Source organism: Varanus komodoensis, unplaced genomic scaffold (genome assembly GCF_004798865.1).
Source record: "Varanus komodoensis strain SLA01 unplaced genomic scaffold, ASM479886v1 scaffold1, whole genome shotgun sequence".
In the NCBI taxonomy this organism is placed as follows: Eukaryota; Metazoa; Chordata; class Lepidosauria; order Squamata; family Varanidae; genus Varanus; species Varanus komodoensis.
The window spans coordinates 30,071,600-30,094,378 of NW_025335268.1; the positions used below are offsets into that span (position 1 = coordinate 30,071,600).

At 41.0% G+C, this 22,779-nt stretch overlaps 1 protein-coding gene across 1 annotated transcript in view; it reads right to left on the minus strand.

Moving 5' to 3' along the window:
- The window catches only part of KIF25 (kinesin family member 25), a 46,531-nt gene that overhangs the window by 19,209 nt on the left and 4,543 nt on the right, over positions 1-22,779 (minus strand). Inside the window, exons 3-6 of the mRNA XM_044428372.1 lie at positions 17,956-18,078; positions 16,321-16,465; positions 13,993-14,096; positions 12,249-12,337 (exon numbers count right to left, since the gene is read on the minus strand). Of these exons, the coding sequence (XP_044284307.1) occupies positions 12,249-12,337; positions 13,993-14,096; positions 16,321-16,465; positions 17,956-18,078 (461 nt within the window). The remainder of the gene's footprint in view (positions 1-12,248; positions 12,338-13,992; positions 14,097-16,320; positions 16,466-17,955; positions 18,079-22,779) is intronic.

Consider the following 22,779-nt stretch of genomic DNA (forward strand, 5'->3'; position numbering starts at 1 on the left):
AACTCTTGAATGTTTAATCCCCTTCCATTTCCACCACCAGGAATGATAGTCTGCAGTACTATTACTTCTGCAGTCCATAATGTACAAGTTGCATTTTTGCTAGCAACTCCTACCCAGATCACTCCATCAACTCTGTTTCACTCTCACCAGTTCCCAGTCACCCTTGACTATTTTTCATCATATGCTTCTGGATGCACATATTATCATATCTATGTGTACCAGATATACTTTTCATTGTTTTTATCTTACTGTTTTTTATTCAGAAGCACATGACTTGGTGTCTAACTTTAGCGTTAGCATCTATGCCTTCTTCTGAAATTCTGGAAGGCATCCTAAGATAAAAACCCTCAGAAGACTGAGATCAGGTATCACTGTTACAACTCAGCCTGTACAGAGGATGTATAGGGACCAGTATACCAGTTGACATAATGGGCAGAGTTGTTTATGTTATAATTAGCTCTGTATAATGAGTCCATTGCTAATTCTTCTCTGTAATAAGCTCATCACTGTCAAGCTTGCCTTCCATGGAGCCATGGATGAATACTTTGGTCCTATAAGAGGGAGGCTTTTCTCATACGAGAACAACATTGGGCTGGAAATGGTCCAATATGCATTCAGAAGATCAAGAAACACCACCAGTCTGGAGGTTTGTTGTCCTATGATCCCAAAGCCTATTTCTCCCATGACCTCTTTTATATGGGCCTCACTTTGAGGGGACCTGATAAAGGATAGTTACTTTACTTCATCCCTTTACCAGACAACTGCCTAAGGTGATGAGGAGCAAATGCTCTGCAAATGTTGCTCTCTGCCAATAATTTCTCAGGTTCAGAAAAACTGGGTGATAATGCCAGCTGTCACATCAAACTGAACCTAATAGCAGCACCAGATGTAGTATTTAATAGGGTGAGATTTCCCTTGCAAAAATCATAATTATTTTTCACCTTATGAAAAATCTCAGTTATATTCTTAAAGTCAAGTAAATAGAGCTTTCCCAAAAAGTGATGTAAAGCAGCTCGTGGTGTGTAAGCAGATTTTGTCAGTTTCGGAACACTCTCCCAGGTGTGGTTCCAGAGGCAGAAATAAGTGGCAAAACACACCTATGCACACAAGCTTTCCCTGACCTGCAGGGGATCCCTGACCTGCAGTCACCCTGTTGCATTTCATGTAAACCTCTTCAAATGCAATCCTATTGCCTTTGCAGCAGATGCTTGTAAGTCTCTGAATTCAAAGGCTTATTGGCATCCAAAGCAAGGTAGTCATTTCTGGCTGTCAAAGTTTAGCACTAGGAAGGGGAGGAAAGGAGGATGAGGTGCTGATTGAAACTGGTGCAACTCCTCAGCTTCAGCCTTCTCTCCTCTCCACTCCTTGGCACACCCCTTTCCCCTCCTCCAACACCTGGTTGTGAGCATGGAGGGGGCAGCTGGTGTGTTTGCTGTGAGGGGGTGACACGAGGGCTTGGCTTTTGGAGGGCCTTGATACTCGGACTCCAAAAAGTCCTAGATCATGTTGGGAGGCCACAGAATTGCGCCCTTAGTAACTTTATCAAGTGGAACATTCGTATTATAAAATAACAGGAGCAGCAGCAACCAGGCTATATTAAGGATCTACCTGATGGTTCTATAACTGGAATGCAAAAGGGCATACTATATTTTATGTCCATGACATTCAAATCTGTTTTCCCACACTAGACAGATAATGAAAGAAAGTATCAAGGGATCAGGCCATGCAAAAGGCCAGATGTCCCCCTTCCCTTTCCAGTCACATACTTTGCACTTTTAATTTTGTTCTGAAAATTAAAATCCTTTTAAAAAAAAGAACTTGCTATTTCACTAAGAAATGTAAGTATCTTAAAAAACATAAAATATTGAAAAGCTAGAGCTTGTTTTTTCTCCAAAATAGAATCAAGTATTTTGACATTTATTAGTTCCATAAAAAAAGTTTCTAAAAAAATAAACATTTGAAGTTCATAAGAACCATATGCTGTACTGTTTATAAGAATAATCTGTACAGGGACACCGAAACACACACTTCCAAGAGCTACATTCTTTGAGGGAATTTACCGTTTTAACTCTCCTCTTTTGGAGAAGGGGGTATCCAAATATACATTACCACACATCTGGAGTATTCTAGAGACTGTAACACATTGAAAAGACACTCATTTTCTATATTAAAATTCAGGGAACTCCATAGGAACTGCTGAGAAGAAGTTCCTGACAGGCCTACTGGCTGCCAGACTAGCACAGCGCTGCCCTCCTGCCTCGAGCCAGGATGTTTTGGGCACAGCATCTTTTCCATCAGCCCCAGAAAATAAGAAGCCACAAGAACAGACATGATGATAGCTTTCGTTAGATCGAGCATTACTTATTTTTAAAGGGAAGCCAGAGGTTTTCCTACAAAGAAGCCTACTGAGCTGAGATAAAATCTTTCTGTTCATTGGTTGCCATCCACCCAGCTCAGTCCTTTGGTCACTTATCCCCTTTCTGGACCACAGTCCTCTGCATGGCAGCAGCAGTCATAACAGGCATGCCCTTGGCACACGAGGGATAAAGATCGTACACGCCATAGAAGGCCTGTGAAAAGGAGCAGCGCCTGAGTAGCAGATTAACCCTGAAGGCGTGCTTGTGCCTGTCTATTTTTGTGTACTCTTGTACATTTACAACCATACTCTGAGTCATGGGTGCACAATCCCTTCCTGGCTGAGGGCTGAATAAAATTCTGGAGAAACTCTCCAAGGCTGCATTCCAGAGGTAGCACGGCCAAAGACAAAAGAGGCAGGGCAAAAACAAGGAAATGGGTATTTTCACTTTGAAGCACTTATTGCCAATAACAAAGACTTAGGAGAAACAGTTTGGACATACAAAGTAGGAGAAAATTCAGGCGCTTTTCTGGCACAAAAACGAGAGAGTCGTCAAAGAAATGGTGGTGGGGAGAAAGGGATTGGGAGAAGGCATGTGCCTTCTGGGGAACCCTAGAGGATCATATCTGACCCTGGGCTGAAGTTCTTTGTCCCCACTCAAAGTTCTTCTCCAAAATTCAAGCGACTGGCAAGATATAATACTTCTCAAAGAGAGAGGACTGGTCTGATTTGGTTTTACTTCACAGGGAGCTTCTATTTTGCTTTATAGTTTTAAGCCTTGAGGATTTAAGAAAAGGCAAGAGTAACTGGAATGGCAGGAGACCCGTTAACAAAGCTGAAGCTGCAATGGTTCTCAAGACCACCCACCTTTCATACTGGAATGTCTTGTTTATCAAAGTGTGACCAGGACGGCTACATTTAACAAAGACGGTTTCCTAACAGAAAACAAGAGTGGTAAGAATTAAAACATATATTATTAAAACCTAAATAAAAAGCAAATATATGCTTACACATTCACCACAAAGAAGGCCTTTTAAGAGCTTCCAAACGGCTAAAGACATGTAGGTATATCCTGTCCGATACATGGCTCTGCCATGCCGCAGTATGGAAGGGCGGGGGTTCAGGGAAGTGATAATTTAGGCTGCCACACACAGAGCAGCATGACGTTGGTCCATGCTGTTCTCTGTATCTCCATCAGAAATGTATCAGCTAGAGGAGTGGTAGGCAGAGGCAAATGTCTGGGTGATTTGCGGTAGGTCTGCTCAGACTGCTGAATTCCAATTGTTTTAACAGCAGTAACAACCAAATTATCCCCACCCCCACCCACATTTATACTGCTGGAATGAGAAAAGCTTGGGATAACCAGGAACTGATTTTTTGCAGCGGAAGGTCTGTGAGCTCATGTCTCATGCCCAGAACAAAGCCCTGTGTTCTGCAGCTGCTCAGCTGGAAAATTCTGGGGTCCTAGCAAAACACAAAGTAAATCTTGCAAGCATGAAGTCTGACCTTTCCTGAGTTAGAGAGAAGACTATATAGTGCTTTGTCTCAGGTGAGAGAAGATGAAACAATACCCAGCTTGCACATCACAGTGGCAATTCCTGATCGTTTAACCCATTTCAGGTTTTAAATGACAACCCAGAAACATGGGTTCCTACATGGCTAAAGCCATGGAGACATATTCTGTCTTTACTACATCATTCACAATGACACTCTGAATGGGTGGGAGAGCTGTGAGTTGAGAGCTTAGGTTGCCACACACAGAGAACAGTCCTGGATTGTTTTGAATATCTGAACCAGGAAGCTCTGGGTTGTTCAGTGGCTAAACAACACAAATTTAACTCAAAACCAAATTCTTAAAGCAGGGTTTTGGCCATGGCAATTGCCAGCTTCCCTATTCCAGCATCAGTGGCCAAACTCATGCATATGAAAAAGATTCTAAGGCTTTATCAGGATGAATGAGCACAAAGACTGAAATAAAATACTGTGCTTTACTTGCAATAAAATTGTAAACCTTTTTAGACTTGTGAACTGAAGTGATAGTTCTCAAGCCAAGATTTACAAGACTCTAGGGGGTGGGGAGATCACTCGCTCCTCTAGCAAATCTAAAGACAAGAATCCCTAAATAAACAGACTGAAAGTAACTTCTAATTTTATTCACCACAGTCTTTCAACAGCTTTCTGGCTTCTCCAAATCTGAAGTAATTTTGCTCCAATTAAGTTGTTTTCAAATCACATGCCATTTGAAGTTTTGTAGCAACTGTAGTTCTACAAAACTCCGGATGTGGATAGGGCTATGCCAGAATTCATCACTGGAAAATACTCTGCCTTCTTTCAACAAGAAATTAATTCCCATTAAAACTGCACAGTTCACTGATAGCAGAATTGTGGCTACAGTTAGGTTGGTGTAGAATGGGTTTGAGGAAGCCCTCCATTCTCACATTCTGAATTTTCCATGCTTTTCAGGACTAGTGATACTATTTGCTAGAGCTACATTCATAACTGTGTAACTTGTGTGGTTTAAAGTGGAGTGATGCAGAAATATTGCAGGGTTGCATGGAAAAATGCTGGATGCAGCAGCAGACAAATGGTAGTGGGGGCAGGAAGCAATTGGTCATCATCCCCTTTGTTGACAGAAATGGAAATAATGCATTTATATTGCAGGACAGATAGATTTAGTATAAAAATTTGGAAGGAATACATTACTGTAAAAGTTAATAATGGGAGAGACTCTTTCTAAGGTGCTTATAGAATGCTGATCAGCAACTAACTTTACTGGACGTCTATTATTTATTTATTTAAACAACTTACATGCCGCCCCATCACATGAGCCTCGGGGCGGCTTACAATGGCCTTCTGCAATAGAACAATATGCTCATCTATCGATACATGCCATCGACCTTTTACATTTATATCTCACCTTTCTTTTAAGGAGCTGAAGGTGATGCTCCCAACTCCACTTAGTTTATCCTCATTGCAACCTAGCAAGATAGGTTAGGCTGCGAGAAAGTGATGGGGTGAAAGTCTCTAAGTAAATTTCAAGGCTAAGTGGGGTTTTGAACCATTTAGTTGCCCAACTTATTTGCCCTGGTTGTTGCCCAAAACTCTAAACAGTACGCTCCATTGGCTCTTATCTCTATGTTATACTAATTCAGAGGTAAAAGAGGCCCCCAAATATCCATCAATAGGATGGGCCTGGCCCCATTCTGCTAGCTTCTAATCCTTATTATAGAAGTTCCTTCCTTACAAGGTTTTCAAGGGCAGGTATTTGCTAGGAATGTATTTGGAGCGGGACATCTTTCCCCAACCTAGTGCCCTTTAGACATTTTGGATTACAACAGCCATCGGCCCTAGTCAGCTGAGCCAATGGTCATGCAAAATGGATGCTGTAGTCCATGACATCTGGAGGGCATCAGATTAAGGAAGGCCTGCACAGACTATCATGTTTTATTTCAGTAGCTGGTCCAGATTAGTTGAGCTCTGTAAATCAAAAATCCAATTTGGTCAGTTTCCATAGAATTCTTAAGTCAAAATAAATATAAGGAGAGAGTACCCAGTCAGATCACATGCTGGCTGATTAAGTTGTATATATGCCTCATAATGTGTAAGCTGATAATGTGGAAATAGTTATATTTCTTAAGTTCACCCACAATGAACCTTCCACTATCTCCACTAAAAATAAAGAAATAAAGCACCAAAAGCCACAACGAAATAGCTGGCTACACATTTTATTCTACTTCCATTATGTTCTAGCCTATTTAGCTCATTTCCTATTTAGCTCTTCTAGCCAACCCTCAATAGTTCTCATTTGTTTCCAGACTATGAGATATTCTGCATTTGTAAACCATCCTGCAATTTAAACTTCTTAAATGAAGGAGCACATTAAAAGGTTTGAGATATTTAAATATGCCATGGTTCCAAAGGGAAGGCACAAGTAAGTGGTGTTTTCTCATGCTTCTCACAGGGAGTTGCACACACACTTTCTGTACACACCGATCTGAACTTCTTCAAGGGGAAGATACTCAAATTTTTCCTTTGCACATAATAAAGGTAAACCCAAATCATTGCATAAATCAGGTTAACCCAAATCATTGACACTTGATTTGTTGCATGTTTGGCTTTTTGCCCTTAAAGCAAAGGACCCTGTTTCTGTATGGACCTGACTACATTCCTGGATTCATATGCATGACAGGGTACATAGGGTAACCCTATGTACATACATACCTTATGCTATGTAGGGTACATAGAAGAATTCAAAATAAGGATACTCTTAGACATGGAGAGCAATAGTTCATTGCGGGAGACATATTTTCACCCAAAAGATCATGGGTCCAGTTACCATATTTCTAGTTCAGAAAGGATCAGCTAGCAGGTGATAAGAAAGACTTCTGTCTCCAGTCCTGAAAAGAAGCTACTGCTAGTCAGAATAAGCAATACTAAGTTAAATGGACCAGTGGTCTGATTAATGACCAGGTACCAAGATCAGCACAGCTTCAACAAGCCACAGTGGCTTACATGGGTGTAGCTTATATCATGGGAACACAGGGAACTGGGACTGGCTAGTTTGTGGGGGAAACAGCCTACACACAACCCAACAAAAGGGCTGCTTGCCCCTCAAGCCCTGCTGTCTGGGTTCAGATGGCATGACAAGCTGCCCTGGCATGGGCAGTTAGGCAAATGATGCCCAGCACGTGCTGCATCTTAGCCACAGTGATCATGCAAACCAGGCCAGTATGAGGCCACCACATATGTTGCTCATAAAAGCTGGTCTTCCATGGTATTTTCGATGCTACCATAAAAGGAAAATTGGCTACACACCTACGTGAAGTGTAAATAATATGGAGCATCTGAGCAAAAATCAGAGAAGCCCCAAAAAATTAAACAGTAAAACCTGGATTAGAGTACCCATCGCAGACCACCATGCCATGCCCTCCAAATTTCATTTCTTGCTAACAGGCTTAATTAATGCTGGAATGCCATCTGGATTTGTAGCTCAGCTCTGAAGCTCCTTGGGTATGGCAGATTTAAACCAGGTTCCTATAAAGCACTTAAAGCAAGGCTGTGTTTAACCCTTTCTATACCACATCTATATAGCACAGCATCAGAAACGCATGTTCAAGTTGGCTAACAAGACAACCAAAGAAATTCGTTATCAAAGTTGGTATTCTATTGCTGGCACTGAGCCCTGTGATTCTGTACTGTCTCTGAATGCTGCAGATTTTTGCTCAACCATGTGATAGTGCTATTCCTTCAGTAAGTAATCCTCTCAGACTTGGTCTGACACAGTTAATTAAAATAAGAGTGATGAAGCTCACAGTTACTGTGGAGACAAACTAAGCCTTTTGATTATTAATGTGCCCAGATTATCTGAAGCTAGCTCAGAGTGACATGGATCACTTCCTATTCCCAGTCACTGAATCAGGTGTATGCATTAGAAAAAAGATGTAAAGGAGCTAACCATACCTTGCTTTCCACAGGCAAAGTAGATTGCAGAACCACAACCTTTATGCGTTTCTGTTAGAGCAGCAATGCCAAGCAGCCTTCAGGAAGGAGCAAATAGTGGCAGACTGCTAGCAATATATATGCTCTTCAAGCAGAAATGAAGATGTGTTCAGTGTTAATCCTGCTTGCTGAGGCAACAGATTGCCCAGGAACAGGACAGGATCCTTCCCTTTCTGAGGAATAACCCCCACTGAACAAAATGGAACTTACTTCCAAGCAGTGATCAAAGCAAATGCATTACAATATTTGACTCCATCAAAATCTTACATCTGCTTACTTGTGTACTATACCCATAGTAATTTACAAGCCAGCCAGTCAACTGAAGGTGTAAGTCAAGAATGACAGAATGGCCATACTCCTCTGCTATATCCACCCAGGGACCTCCGTGTGTTTGAAAGAGAATGTGCATTGCTTTGTCCTCTTACAACAGATTATGGATGCACTGGCAGCAAGGGGGAAGCCCTGGGCAGATGGGCCCAACTAGTGAGGGTTCATGGCTGCCATTGGCAGCAATAGCCCTGGCCCGCCAGCAGTCGCACTCCGGCTGCCTCGCCTGCGACCAACTGACCACCATGCCAACGTCAACTCAGTCTGCCCTAAGTGTTATTGGGGCAGAGGGGAGGGGAACAGCATGGGCAGCCAGAAGAGAACTGACTTTGCCAATCAGGAGGAGCATATCTGTGTGCTGCTTCTGCAATGCTGAGGATGGGGAAAGACTATCAAATAATACTTGACAAGGAGACAAGGGAGAAGGGAGAAGGGAGAGGGAGGGGCAGGGGGGTGATGCAAAGGAGAATAGAAATGAAAAAAAAAAAAAAAACCAGAGGGGGTGGGGAGCTGGAAGATAGAGGGAAGGGAGAAAAACAGCCACAGCAAAGGAGGATCAGTTGATTGGGGCACCACGCAGTTTGGGAGGGTAGTTTTGAACAGGCCCTGCTGGTAGGTTTCATAGAATAAGGATGCATGGGAATTTCAGTTCACTTCACAAATCACTTCAAAATGGCATGTTTGCAATCCCAAATGTAAACCAGAGTGAGTGTTCACAGAAAATGCTTGCAAGTTCCCAAACCTGAGCACGTTCACAAAATATGCACTTTAATAATGCACATTTAAAGTGCAGACCTTAAAGATTTGCATTTTCATGCTTTAATTAATGGTGGAAAGTGCAATTTTGTTGACAAACAAGCTGCTAAGCAGGTGATCCCTGCCTCCGCACTCCTCCTGCTCTGCATCTAGCTGAGACACTTCTGAAAGGAGGAAAGGTGCACCATTTTGTATCCTGGCAGCCCGTCTCCTCCTGTTTCCAGCCCCTTAAAACACCCTGTACCTCCCTCTCTGAGGTCAATTGCCCAACTTTGGAGAGGCAGCAGGCATGGCTCTTTCCACTTCAGCTGTGAGAGGAGGGAAGGAGACGATTGCAGCATGGATTCTCCAAGGCTGAAGATTTGTCTCTGACCTCAGATCTGGGAATCTAAGTTATCCTATTGCCACCCAAACAGTGTCTAGAGGACCATACGATTGCTCTCCAAAGGACATAAAATCAAAGCCATCTGGGCTTCAAAGCAGGGTTGAGGTAGCCTTCAGAGCAAGAGCTCAGAGAAAAAGAAATGGCTCCAGAAATTATACTTACTCTTCTCCCTCAAGGGAACTGTTCCCTTAATCTAGTCCTGGTTTAGGAAATAAGAAGTATACTCACATCATCAGTTGCACACACCACTTTTTCCAAAGGTCTTTTCTGCCTTTTAAAGACAAAATACATTTAAAAAAAATTCAGTAAGGAAAAACATTCGAAATATACAAACTAGGCCTAAAAAGACAACTGCACAAGTATCCAGGAAACTCCACTGATTTTTTTTCATGTCTCAACAATACTCATAACACAGGGTACAGTGTATTTTATTTATTTATTTATTTATTTATTAATTAAAACATTTCTATGCTGTCCTTTGCCACAGCCTCAGGACAGCTTACAAAAATATCAATATAAATAAAGATAATACAAATCTCAATCAATAAACAATACATAATACAATAAATAATCAATAAAAATAAATCAAATCAAACAAATCAAATCAAATAAATCAAAAGCGACTGTTAAAAACCATTAAAAATACTAATTTTAAAAATACTGTTTAAATAAAAAGGTTTGACCCTTGCTTCTCCCTGTGAAAGCTATGCTGACTTTCTGGCTAGATAGAAATAGTGTTTTCTTCCTGTTCTAGGCACTTTTTGCTGCTCACCAGAAAAGGGAACGTGGTGAACAGGAGGCAAGGATACAACCAGAGATGGATCAGCCACTAAGCTAAGCAAGTTCAAGGAGTGAACTGGGGCTCTAGAAGTGGAAATTGCCAGATAGTTGCAATGCCATGAGAAAAGAAAGCCAATTTTACTCCTCTTTTAACATTCCCTGCAGCTCTGATACTGTGACCCTGCCCCACCAGAAGCAGAAGTCATAAAAACATATGGGGCAGCATCCAAACAGCCTTTTCCGATCCCCAAAAGGGTTTATGGATGCTTGATGAGGGTTCTCATTCATGCATCTTTCAGATAGTCACTCTGCATGTTGCATCAAAAGCTGCCTGAGAAGCTGATCCCAACTTCTAGGGCGTAGCTTGCTGTGAAGAATACTCTTCATATAAACAGAGGCGTCAGCTGAGATTTTCCACTAGGACTTTAACACGGCTGTAAAGGATTTCCCCCTCTCCATGGTCCTGATCCATCTTCTCCCAGCTATGCACAAAATATAAAATGCAACTCTAGCTAGGGCTGCAAACAACTTGGGCATGTAGAACAGCATGCTGCCCTAGATACAATGAGAAGGCTGTGTGGCTGCATTTGTGTGGGCCTGTTTGTGTTAATGTTGGGAAAAACAAGCAAGGTTTTGAAAATAATGGTCTCCCTTCAGCTGGGAAAAGGCGCCCCACGGCCTTTAGTTTGGCTGTGGAGTCAACCTGTTAAGAAAAGTGCAGGCTTAGATGCTTAAACTGCTCTGCATAACAATTTTGCAGGTAAATGTACTGCAACTTGGAAAACTATCTTGGTCCTTGTGGGTAGGGCATAAAGAGCTCAGCTAATATTGTTTTCCTCTTAGATATAATGACAGTGGTTTTATTGGGCCCTTCCCACCACTACCACAAAACTTTGGCCACTACATCTAAACACAGTGTTTATTATAATCAATCAATCAATATTTCTTAAAAACATATGCAAGCCAATATAAGTGGACACTTATAATTTTCTGGGATCAATTTCACCTTCACAGGCTGGTTCTATCAGGCCTCAGATTGTAAGGGAACAGCTCTTTTCATTTAGCTCTATAGGGTGTCATTTATATACATGCCACTTTAGGATAATGTAGGAGAATTTGGTGTCACTTTAATGGCTATCTTTCCGCTATTAATAAGGTTAGCGTACACCTTTAGTCTCACTCACATAGAATCATTGAAAAGATAACTGATTAAAGCAAGAAATTACGCCAGGGAGAAGGAGTCTCTGCCTTCTTTTCTTCCTTACATTCTCCTACTTTCTGAGAAAGCAGTGAGACACTCACTGAAATGGATCAAAAGAGAACCATAACGGCATGTCCTTTATGCCTCATCCTTCTGCCTGGGACCAACCAGGTCTAGGATGTTGAAAGGCAGCTGGCACAGATACTAATAAGTACCATCATTTCAGTGCCTAAAGCACTGAAACCAAAACAGGTCCATTGAGAAAGAAGAGGGAAGTATTAATATGCCTGGGTGAACTCCCATAGTATGGACAAGTGCTAACTTTTTTAAAAGCCCCATTCCATAAATAATCCAATCCAGTGGGGACTGAGCATGCTCAGTGACCTCTGGGGCCATGAGATGTTGAGTGTCAGTTGGAAAAGAAAAATGGGAAAGTGGGGACAGTGGGGACAGTGGGGAGGATGAGTTGGCTGGCTTGATCCCCATCTGGGGGTCAGGCCAGCCAGACATGCAGGGAACAGAGCATGGAAACTTGAACAGGAGCATTCCTGTAAGGGAGGGTATATGCCCCTCCATCCCCCTCCCCACCCCCCAATCAAAGCAAAACAAACTGCAGGTCCCAGTTGCAATCTACTGATAGCACATGGAAGGCTCTTGCACAGAATACAAAAACATGGAATCTTAACATTTCCATGCAGAAGGAGAACAATTAATATCCTTGCTTATTTACTTAGATTTATACCCTTCTAGTACATCATCAAGAAGGCTGCCTATAAAATATTTATAACAGCATAAAATAAGCCTGAAATAGCAAAATCTATAAAAGCAGCAGATGAATAAAACATACTCACAAAAAATAAAAAACCTTGGGGAAATAAAAAAGGTCTTCACCCAGAAGATTTTAAAGTATCAGTCAGCAAAACTATATTCATGAAATAAATTACCTGTCTTCGATGACTGACTCTCCAGGAACAGAATCAAAGGGTAGCAAGGGACGGATCCTGCAGTGTACTCTGATATTGCCCCTTAGTTCCTGGGGGGACACACAATATAGAAACAATATAGTTAGCAGTTTGAAAAAGATCGCACTGCACAGCAGCATCCTACAGCAGCCTTCCCCAGCTAGTACCCTCCAGAGGTTTTGGATGTCAACTCCCATCAGCATCAATCAACATGGCCAGTGGTCAGAAATACTGGGAGCTCTAGTGTGAAACATCTGGACCAGGACAGGTTGGCTGCATTACATTCTGATACACAAATACTTGGCAATAACTCCCCACAGATTTTAACTAGGAATCAAACCATTTATCCTAAACTATCCTCAATTAGATCCATATAGACAACTTTAATGTAAGAGATGGAGATCTTGGAATTTAAGAAAATATTCTTCAATTCAGGTATTCTTCAATATAAGTGTTCTCCACAGGAGGGAAGAATTGGCACAAGGCAGAGAATTTAGCAATCCTAGCATTCATTTAAAAAGAGACAGCACATTTTTAGCCTATAGAGCTGTATCCAAAGGGCCAAAAATATGAGGGCAATACCTCATGAAAGCTTGGGAGCTGGCAGGGCACGGTCTTTATGGTCCTGCCTAGCTCTCAGCATCTACAATTTATGACTTAAAAAACCAGGATTCTGAAAATAATCAAACTTGCACAAATGTGTGCAATTTATACTGCCTGCACAATTCAGCTTTCTTGAATAAAACATAATTTTAATGATGGCATTTTAGTAAGAAATATAAAAATAAATGCTTGGGGCATTACTATCATGCAAATACAGCCAAGAGTTCGTACGCCACAATTTAAGTGCCCAGCATTAAATGTTTTGTGGGAGTTCTGAGATGTAAAGCAAGTAAAGCATTTGTTATTAATAATCAGCCAGCATACCCAAGGCATACTTGGAAAAGCAAATAGGAAAGAAATTGTTACAAATTATAGCTAACAAAGATTGGTATTTAATATAAATGGCCTTAATATAAATAGGTCTTAAAGGTCTGATTTCACTTGAATAACAACCACTTGATTCCACCAATTGAACACAAGGTGATTACAATGGCTGGAAGAAAGGGGACAAAGAGGTGGACTAAGGAAAATAAAGCCACCATCTTGTGCCAAACTGCTGTTATGACTTTTTTAAAAAAATGTTTACGTAGGGCAGGAGATGATAATTTAATAAGTTGGAGTTTCACTGATCATGAGCAAAACTGAAGCTGAGACATTAATGTGTAATTAAGTTCTATCCAGATTTTGTCCATAACGGCCTTTAATATCTCCACACACAACTGAACTGGCCCCAAACCTTGGCAGCATCCAAGATACTGAAAGAACATAATTTTTGTGCCCTGCATAATCACCCAGGAGTGATTCAAGCAAGGTCTGCTAGAAAGCTGCTGTGCTAATGCAAATAAACATGCTGCACAAAATGTACAGCCAGAGCAAAGTTAAGAAGGCTGCAACTTGGATATGCCTATGGGTTCTTTTGTTGCCTGAAACAAACAGGAAAGCCATTTCGCCCTACAGCAGCCTGAACCAGAGGGAAAGGGCATTATGACTGCGGAAGAGCAGGCAGGGAAAGCTACAGCCGAATTCCTCTCTGCTGATGCAGGGATGTGAACGGTACCCTGGCAACTCTAACGTTTATCTGATTCTGTTTAGACAGTATAGTCTGAATTACGAGGCTACTTACAATTAAACTGTTATGGAGTACTTTTCTCCTTTGTTTTTCCTTCCAGTATCTCTCGTTTACTTCATGCAAGGTTTGTTCAAGTTCAAGAGCTTTAGTCTGAAATGCTGAAAAAGATGTTTTCATACATGTTCATAGAACTAGTAAGCCACATGCTTTCTTTAGGGCTCAAATGTTTGCACAATGATACCTATAAAATAGGAGGCCGTAGAAAAACTGGAAGACACAAAGTCTAGGGCTAGAAGGAATATTTCCTGGGGACAACTTCTTCAAGCCCAACATTCAGGTTTCTGATATTTTTCTCTATACTGAAAGCACAAGCATAATCCCAGAAACAGTCATCAGTGCCAATGTCAGTGGAAAGTCTGGCACATGATAGAAGTCTTGTCATAACTGCATTGTGTTGATTTGCTGTAGCTCCATTCAGAGTTCACACTAAACAACATTTGTGTGGCATGAAGCAATTCTAGAAATTTTTCTGCCTTCTAGCAAAATTCCACATAGGTTGCTTGACATACAAGAATCCTTTTAGGTGTGTGAGAATAAAATGCTCCTGTAGGAGATTTGACACCTTTGTATGCACATGTATAAATGCATGGATGCTCCAATCTGAACATATCTGGAGAATTCTCATACTCTTGAGATAGGGAGTTCAACCTGATAATCTGGCAATGCTGATTACCACCCATTATTCAAAAGAACCAATGTGGCATTCTTTCTACCTCCTTCATACCATGCCTGCCTAATTTAAGTTTAAAAGGGCAGATATGCTCAGTCTTTGATCTGACATAGAAAAGTTATCTATCATCTTCTATTCTGCAATATGAATTGGAGCTTCTTTCCAAACCTTCCCCTACTTGCCACCTCAATTTTTACCATATTAATGTGGGCCTGGTGGTGTTTCCTTGAAGGCTAACAGAGCTGTCTTATCACCCCCTCACTTTAATAGCCTCTGCAGGATGCAGGGTTTCCACAGGTGGGCAAAAGACTCAAAGAACATCTCTCTAAGATAATCCTGAAGGACCAACATTCTGCATTGCCATTGGAGACATCCTAGTACACAACAGCCTCTTAAATTCTAGGTTACTTTCTCAATAAACTTTCCACTTCGGCAAGGTTTTATTTCTACAGATCATTTTTCCCTGCATTTGATATTGGGTTCTGCTTTGGTGAAAAGTATCTAAGTCTTCTTTATATCTCAGTCTCATTCACAGAAGAATAAATTAGGTTTAGTTGCTGAAGAATTAAACATACAAAGATGACCTACCTTTAAGAACAAGGTTGACTACTACATAGCAAATCAAAAACTGAACAAAGACTGAGCAGATCTGCCCTGCTGAATATGCATTTTGGGTGCGGAAAGGTAGAAAACTGGGAAGCCAGACTTCACCTTTTAAAACATAACAACCTAAGTCAGAGACAGAGCTGAAGATTTTCAGTTATCATTGTGCCCTACTATGTATGGAAGCACCCTTTCTATTTTAGGCTCACCTTGCATACTTTTCTACACTGAAAAAGACATATTATACTTATAAGAATGTATATATTATTAGCAAGCAAAATAAGGCAAAATATTTATATACACATTTATTGTTCTTTCTGAAAAATCAAGAATCTATTCTTTCTATACCTTCTCATCTTAAAAAGTCATCTCTGAATCAGGCCTAATATTTATTTATTTAAACATTTCTATGCCTCCCCCATTGCAACAAAGCCTCGGGGCGGCTCACAACATAATATAGGACTTCTGAAGCTAAATATACAACACGTCACATCAACAGATATATGGCAAGGTATCAGTCCTTGGCAGAGGTTACTCTTGAAAAATAAAACCCATTTACAAGCTGCTTGCCATTCCACTAATATACCATGTCACCAGATGATCAGTGTAAGTTACAAAAGTGTAATCCTAAGTCTAAAGGATGTACTATCCATAATGTTCTAGAATTAGTGCTATTAGGATAGATGGAGGTTAATTCCACCAATGGCCAGTAGCCATGATAGCTAAAGGGAACTTCTACCTTCAAAGGAGGCACTCGCTAGGTCCCAGAGCTGGGGATAAACTGCACAGGTCAGCCACCATCTTCTGGTGGTGGGCTTCAGGAAATGGCTGGTAGGCCAAAAGGGGAAGGGGTATTACAAACTGAGGAACTGCAGGAGAGCTGGATTTGATGTCCAGGCCTGAGGTCCCCAGGCCTGTTCTAGTACCAGCAATAGATTCCCCCAGCGCAGCTCCACTCCTGGACTCCTTACAAGCCTCTTGCCTCATTGCAGTTATTTAGTGATTTGAATGTCTAGCCTGATAAGCTTGAGCTAATATGCATCTCTCACTTTGCACAGCCTCATTATGTAGCTGCAGCTGCAGCCGTTGGGTAGAAGCCAAAATCTGGTAGAGAAAGCTCTTGCTCTGATGTTGGACATCCTTTGAAAACTGAAGGGCAGCCAAGTGGAGATTCTTCATGTCTTGCTTCAGTCTCTACATGAGAAACAAAAAAGGCAGGCTTTCTATTGGGAGAGGTGGGAGTAGCAACAAAGATGGTACTCGTATTTTACATATCCTGGAACATTTACAGAGTCACGCTACAACCAGCAAGAAATATGAAAGAAAGTTCGCTTTTACACAAATGATGATGACGATGATGCTATTAAAACATGGGACAGTTTACTGCATGAGTCAACTCAATGAGTAGTATTCAACGTTAGTTCTACACACAGAAATCCCCACTGAAATGAATAGGACTTAATTTAGTTGTGATTAGCCTAAATCTCATTCATTTCAATGTGTTTACTCTATGAAGGACTAACCCTGGATCCTGCCTAATGTTGGTAACTGATTAAACATTTTACAGAATTTTCAAGAATTTTCAACTGAGGGAAACAAATGAAATCTGTCATCATGAGAACTGAACAAATAAAACACCAAGGAAATCTTTTAGAATTTCTTTAATATTTTGCAATCAACTGCATATAAATACCTATTAATACCTTTGCATATTGATACTTTTGCCATTTGACCATTCCAAAGAGTAACTCTGCTAAATCAGATCTTAAAAGAAATTTAATTGAGACACTTAAGACAGCATCACTGTACACTTGCCAAGCAATGCTAACATTTTCAGGTACAATTTAAATCTGCTGTGGTGGCAAATAGTTATAATCTGAATTCTCTGTATCATGAAGAGTTTAAGAATATACTCACAAGCTGCCTAAATCTCACTGAAGTCAACTAATATGATGTCTCTCTAAGCTATTAGCATCTATATACCAGACAGCACAGGTATACAGTTTGAGGTTAAAGTTCTACACAGAGTTAACTCCTCAAAGATGTAAGGGAACTTAAGCAGGCTAAGGATCTATAGAGCAGATATATTTTTTTGATTCACAGAATGATTCTGCAGTAGAATTACCAGAAATTATATGGGTGGGATATCCATTTGAACTGCATGGCAATTTCTCCTTGAACTTCAGGACAAACGTGGGGTAGTGGTTGCGGTGCCAGACTGGAACAGGAGATCCAGTTTCTAGTTTACACTGGGTGACTTCAGGCCAGTCATTGACTCTCAGTCTAAACTTCCTCACAGGGTTGTTGTGAGGATCAAATAGGGAGGAAATAGAAGCATGTAAGCCTCCTTAGGTTCCTTGCAGGAAAAAAGCAGGACATAAATGTAAAAATAATAATGTTGTGTGAATTTATCTTATAGTTATTACCATTGTAACCCAGTGTTCTTCCAGGTGTTTCACAGATGACCAGCCACTTGCATGGTCACAACAGGGGAACTCAGCTATGGGGATTGGAGGAGCCCCCAGGACACATGCCAGCCAAGTTTCCCTAATTTCCTTCACTGGTGCAGCTTGCCATGTAATCTGAACTGGGCAGCATGGCTTGCTTGGAGGTAGGACAGCAACCCTCAAATAACCCAGCAATATTCCATATAAAATCCTTTGAAGTGTGGTCAGCCTCTTTACCTGTATGGCTCCATAAAGCTGAATCACAGTGGATCTGGCAAGACTATGGACTCTTTGTTGCTTGCAGTAAGTGAAACTGTCATCTGCCTCCTTAGTTGAGATATTCCAAATCGCTCCTTGACACTGTTTTTTCAGAAAAAAGAAAAACAAGCCCTCTTACCACAAAAACAAGTCATTACAACATCAGAGGTTTCCACAAAGCCCAGCGGTATAAATAGCAAAAATTCAGAAAGTGAAGTGTTATAGCCTTCAACAACGTGTTGTACATTTATCCCAATACTAGACTTGCCTGATGAAGGAAACTGTTGACACAAGAAACCACAGAAATAGTTTCTTTAATTGTCTTTATATCCTACTTCATGAATGAAAAATGGAACAATGGTATTTAATTCAGATTCTCCGATAAAGCCGTCAGCAAAACCTGTGGGTTGTTTCGAAAAGTCAGCCTCTCAGCCCTGTAAAAGCTACAGCAACCCTCCTTGTAGTGTTACTATGTGAAAACACCATAAAGATTGCATACCTTTTTGCAAACAATAAGTGCTATGCTGGAAGTGATAGATAAAATGTGATTTCATCAAATTCCCACAAAACCTATGATTCTTTAATGCAAGGCCATGAGCTCTTCTACAAGACTCTACCCATCTAGATTCCCCAGCTGCAGTGAGAGATTTTTCATTCACAGGTTCTTTTAGAATTTATGCTAAATAATCCCACTTGACATAAGTTTATCATGTACTGTCTTTCAGTGCCACCAGATCATATGTCTGAATAGGTAAATAAACCCAAACAATACCCATCAAGATAGTTTTCACATTAAGGAACTGAGACATGGATATTCAGTTCTCAAAGGCATATTTCAAAAAATAAAACATTATTTGTCAAAGCTACTAAAGAGCAGTTTCCTTGTCTTCCTTATTCCACAGAGCTAAAAAATAGAGATTTTAGCTAGAGCTGTTTTGCACCAGATCACTTGTTATATCAGGTTTGCCCCTTCAAGGCACTCAAGGTACTTCAAAGCAGCATCTCTGGCCATGTTTCCCTTCTCTCAAATTTCCTTTCAGGAAAGGCATGGGTCATATAGTGCTTTAAAAATGTGAGCATTTTTAAATTACCCAGTTGACATACTAGGAAATCAAACCATGGTTTGTTTTAAACAACCAGAATTAGAATAAACTCATGTTTCTATGTAAGCTAAAACTGTACTTTAGTAAAAACTAAAGGCTGAAACTTTCATTCCCTCTTCTTATATGCAAAGGAGAGGATGGGAGGGTACAAGCTATCACACATTCCCAATCAACTAAACCATGGTATAAATGATTGGCTGAACTGGATCTAAAGTACATCTTGGCATCCCAGCTAATATTTTGCAGTAAAGTTGTGCATTTGAATGAATGGGAGGTTATAGCTGCAGACATAATAGATTGATTAAAATTTGGCTTCTTGAGTAAAAAAAAAATTCCAAAATCCTATTTCTATTTATACAAAGAGGGAAATGAAAATCAGTTTTGAGTGAAGAGGAATTCATTTAACCCTGATTTTCTTGCCACCTACCAAGCGTCTGCTGTAATTTAATCTTTGGCTCCAAATTACCAAAAAATGAGAGCTGAAATAAATCAAAGCAGTGGCTGGTTTGATTCAATTCACTCTGGTTATTAAGGGTTTCATCTGAAAACTTAGATCCTTATAGTTTAATACAACAGCTGGAAAAATGCAGCTAAAACTCTCTTTATGTACCTCTTGGGAAACTATTTGAAGGGCAGATATTGCTGCATTTCAGAAAAAGGCAATTGTTACATAGTGACTGAAGCTTACTACAGTCTCATACAAGATTTATTTTCTGATGTATAAAGACTCTCTTGATCTTTTAAATACCCAGTTCATACAATTTCCCCCCTGGGGACACTTTCATCAATATGTACACACTCCTGTACACTGCCCAAATTATCTCCATCAATACTGTGCTTCCACCCTGGGTTTTTTTTGGAAATTCCAAGCAAGAAGACTGAGGGTGTGCAGGTTTGTATCACGGCTATAGCATATCTCTGCTGCGTCTCACAACATAACCCTTCAGCTGACAGGACTAAAGGATCTGGCACTCGTGCTTCCTTTCTGAAGAGGTCTGTGGACTGCAGCCCAGGACCAAGCAAAGGGCTTCGCTTTGTCATTGGCTGTTTTGTTGTTGGCTACCTAGGGAAGGCCTGGCTACACCCTCCCTCAACTAGAAATCCTGAACCTCACTCACTTAGGGTAATTCATTATAAGAGACAGTAATGGTATTAAAAGATTTGGGGTGGGGAGCCCATTGGTTTAGAGCACTAAATACAAGGAAAAACCCAAGGACACCTAGTTCATACAATGGTTAATTTCCATGACTCCTAAATGCAACTGTCATTTCCAGAGTAGCATCTTTGACTATCAGGTGCTGGGGAACATCTACTGGCTCCATCTTATGATGTTTATGAGCTACCATAGAAGCCAGCCATACACATCTGGATAGAAACAGTTTTGGTGGAAAGATTGGTTGTGGGCTGCTGTTTTGTAATGCTTCTCTTACTCGCTGGATGCCTTGCTGCCGTGTGGAGCCTGCAGTGAAGCAGTGGCAGTCAGACGTCACTTAAATCCAGAGGCTTTGCAGTGCATCCCTAAACATGCCTATCCAGAAGCAAGCTCCAGAGTTGAATGCAACTTGCTTCTGCGTGTGAATTGCAGCATCTGACGAAAGTCTCCCCGTGAAACCAAATCAGAGCGCTGTTATGGGGATCAGGAATTTGGCAGGGAGAGGAGACAAGTGGGGTGGTCTCAGCAACCATCCCCTAGCAGGAAGCTCAGCGTTGTGTCTGCCCTTCCTCCTGGTCTTTTCCACTGCCTGAGCCAGCTCTCTTGAGTCTTTCCGGCAGGGTGTGGGAGATATCTTAAAGAAATCAGGCAAAGGGGGTGCATGTGTTGTACTGAAATGAAGATTTAGGCACTGATGTATAGCAGATCTGTTTGTTCCTACCCACCTGCCCACACCCCTGCAACAATCTTGCTAATTTTTTAAAAATCATGTCAAGTTACCCTTGGCTATATTTGAATGCCACATTTTAGGGACTTTGTGTATTTTATATAAAACAAGGTATTATTGTAAATGTATTCCCAATGTGAGTAAACCAAGACAGCTACAGAGAGTGGTATTAAGCAGCACTAAGTGTGATATTTAGAGTGGGTAGACACCAAAAACGGGTCTAACGTTTAACTGAGCACTGCAGTGGGGGCTGTATGTAAACTATATGCTTGGGTTCACTGCAGCTGTTTCTTCTCCTGCAGGTATCCCAGAGTCCTTCAGAGCAGAATCAGTCTCCTCTCCCACTCCCCACTCTGACTGCTGGCCCTTTTTGTTAAGTGTCACATTTTTGTATCTTTTTTTCCCAAAAACAGTTGGGTCTGTACTCTTCTGGGGAGTCTAAGAATTGCATAACCATGTTTGTAATTTATTGTCAGACGTGCACTCTCAGGGCTGTCGGATAAGTGTAGTCTTGTCTAGTCAATTTGCTTTTATGTTTCAGCTGTCAAAGGAAGCTGGGAAGTGGAGTCGGCAACATACACATACTTTTCTTTTGCTGCGAGAGAGGGAGGAAAGCACTTATGAGATTTTCTGCATCAAATTGCCAGCTTTATGTAGACTACACCTTAACCAGGGTTGGGGGGCACTGATTGCTCAGGCAGCAAAATGTTTTGAGCCTTATCATTTTATACAGACCAACTGCTGCACTTTTGACATAGTGGAGTGGGCATCTCTTCATGCTGATAAATGCTTCTGTCAGTTCTTTCCCGCTGTGATCTATTGAGCAACCACCTACCCATGCCAGAAACTATCACAGGTTGCACATGCCTGGATTAAAGGCTGATAACCAGGTTGCTGAAGAGAGCCATGCGGAAAACATGCACAGGAGGCATAAAATTGCACTCAATTCAGGTGCTGTGTTTTTGTAGGTGCTCCAAAGGAAGTTGAGCCCAAGACAACATCAGGTTTTCAACCTAGTGTTATTTTGTTTCAGTTGATTCCAGTTTTTATCCTTAAAGGGTTAATCAAGACTCCATAAGGGCAAGAGACTACCCTGAGGTCACACAGCCATTTAAAGTCTCAAGTTAGATTAGACCCTCTCAGCTGACAGTTGCTATTATTACTAACAGCAACTGTCTGCTGGCCCAGCCATCCAGCTGTTCTCAAAATCTCTAGGAAGTCAGCAATAAAGAGGCAAATGTTCTCTGTAAAGATATCAGCTTTGTTTATTGCCTCCAACTAATAAGAATGGATTTTCTTAAACAAGGTACCTATAAGGAAGCAGGCACACTTCGCCATATATAATTCCCCCAGCACTCATGCAACTGCTTTTTTTTTTTAATTAACAGCTGCAGCAACAAAGAAAAATGGATGAGACAAAAGAAAGTGACGCACTTCATACATTACAATCATGATGGATACTTAAATTCTACTTTGCATAATGGGAGGAAGATATACATACACAATTATTGAATTGTGCCACCACTAACCAAACTTGCTGCAGGGAGTCATGGCAGGCTCCAGTTTCTTAAACCATGTTTTGAAAATGATTTATGTTTTTCACAGCTGGATACACACATGTGACTTGCCTCATACATCTTGAGACAGAAACAAGTACTTGAAAGATCTGTAACATGCAGATCATCCCCAAAAGCACTGGCCTGTCACTAGTTTCAAATCCTGGTTCAGACAGCTTTATTTATTCCTGCAAGCACTGGCAACCCATGGAAGCTGCATATGAAAGCAGCATGCGAAAGGCTCTTTGCATTAGCAGCTTCCCA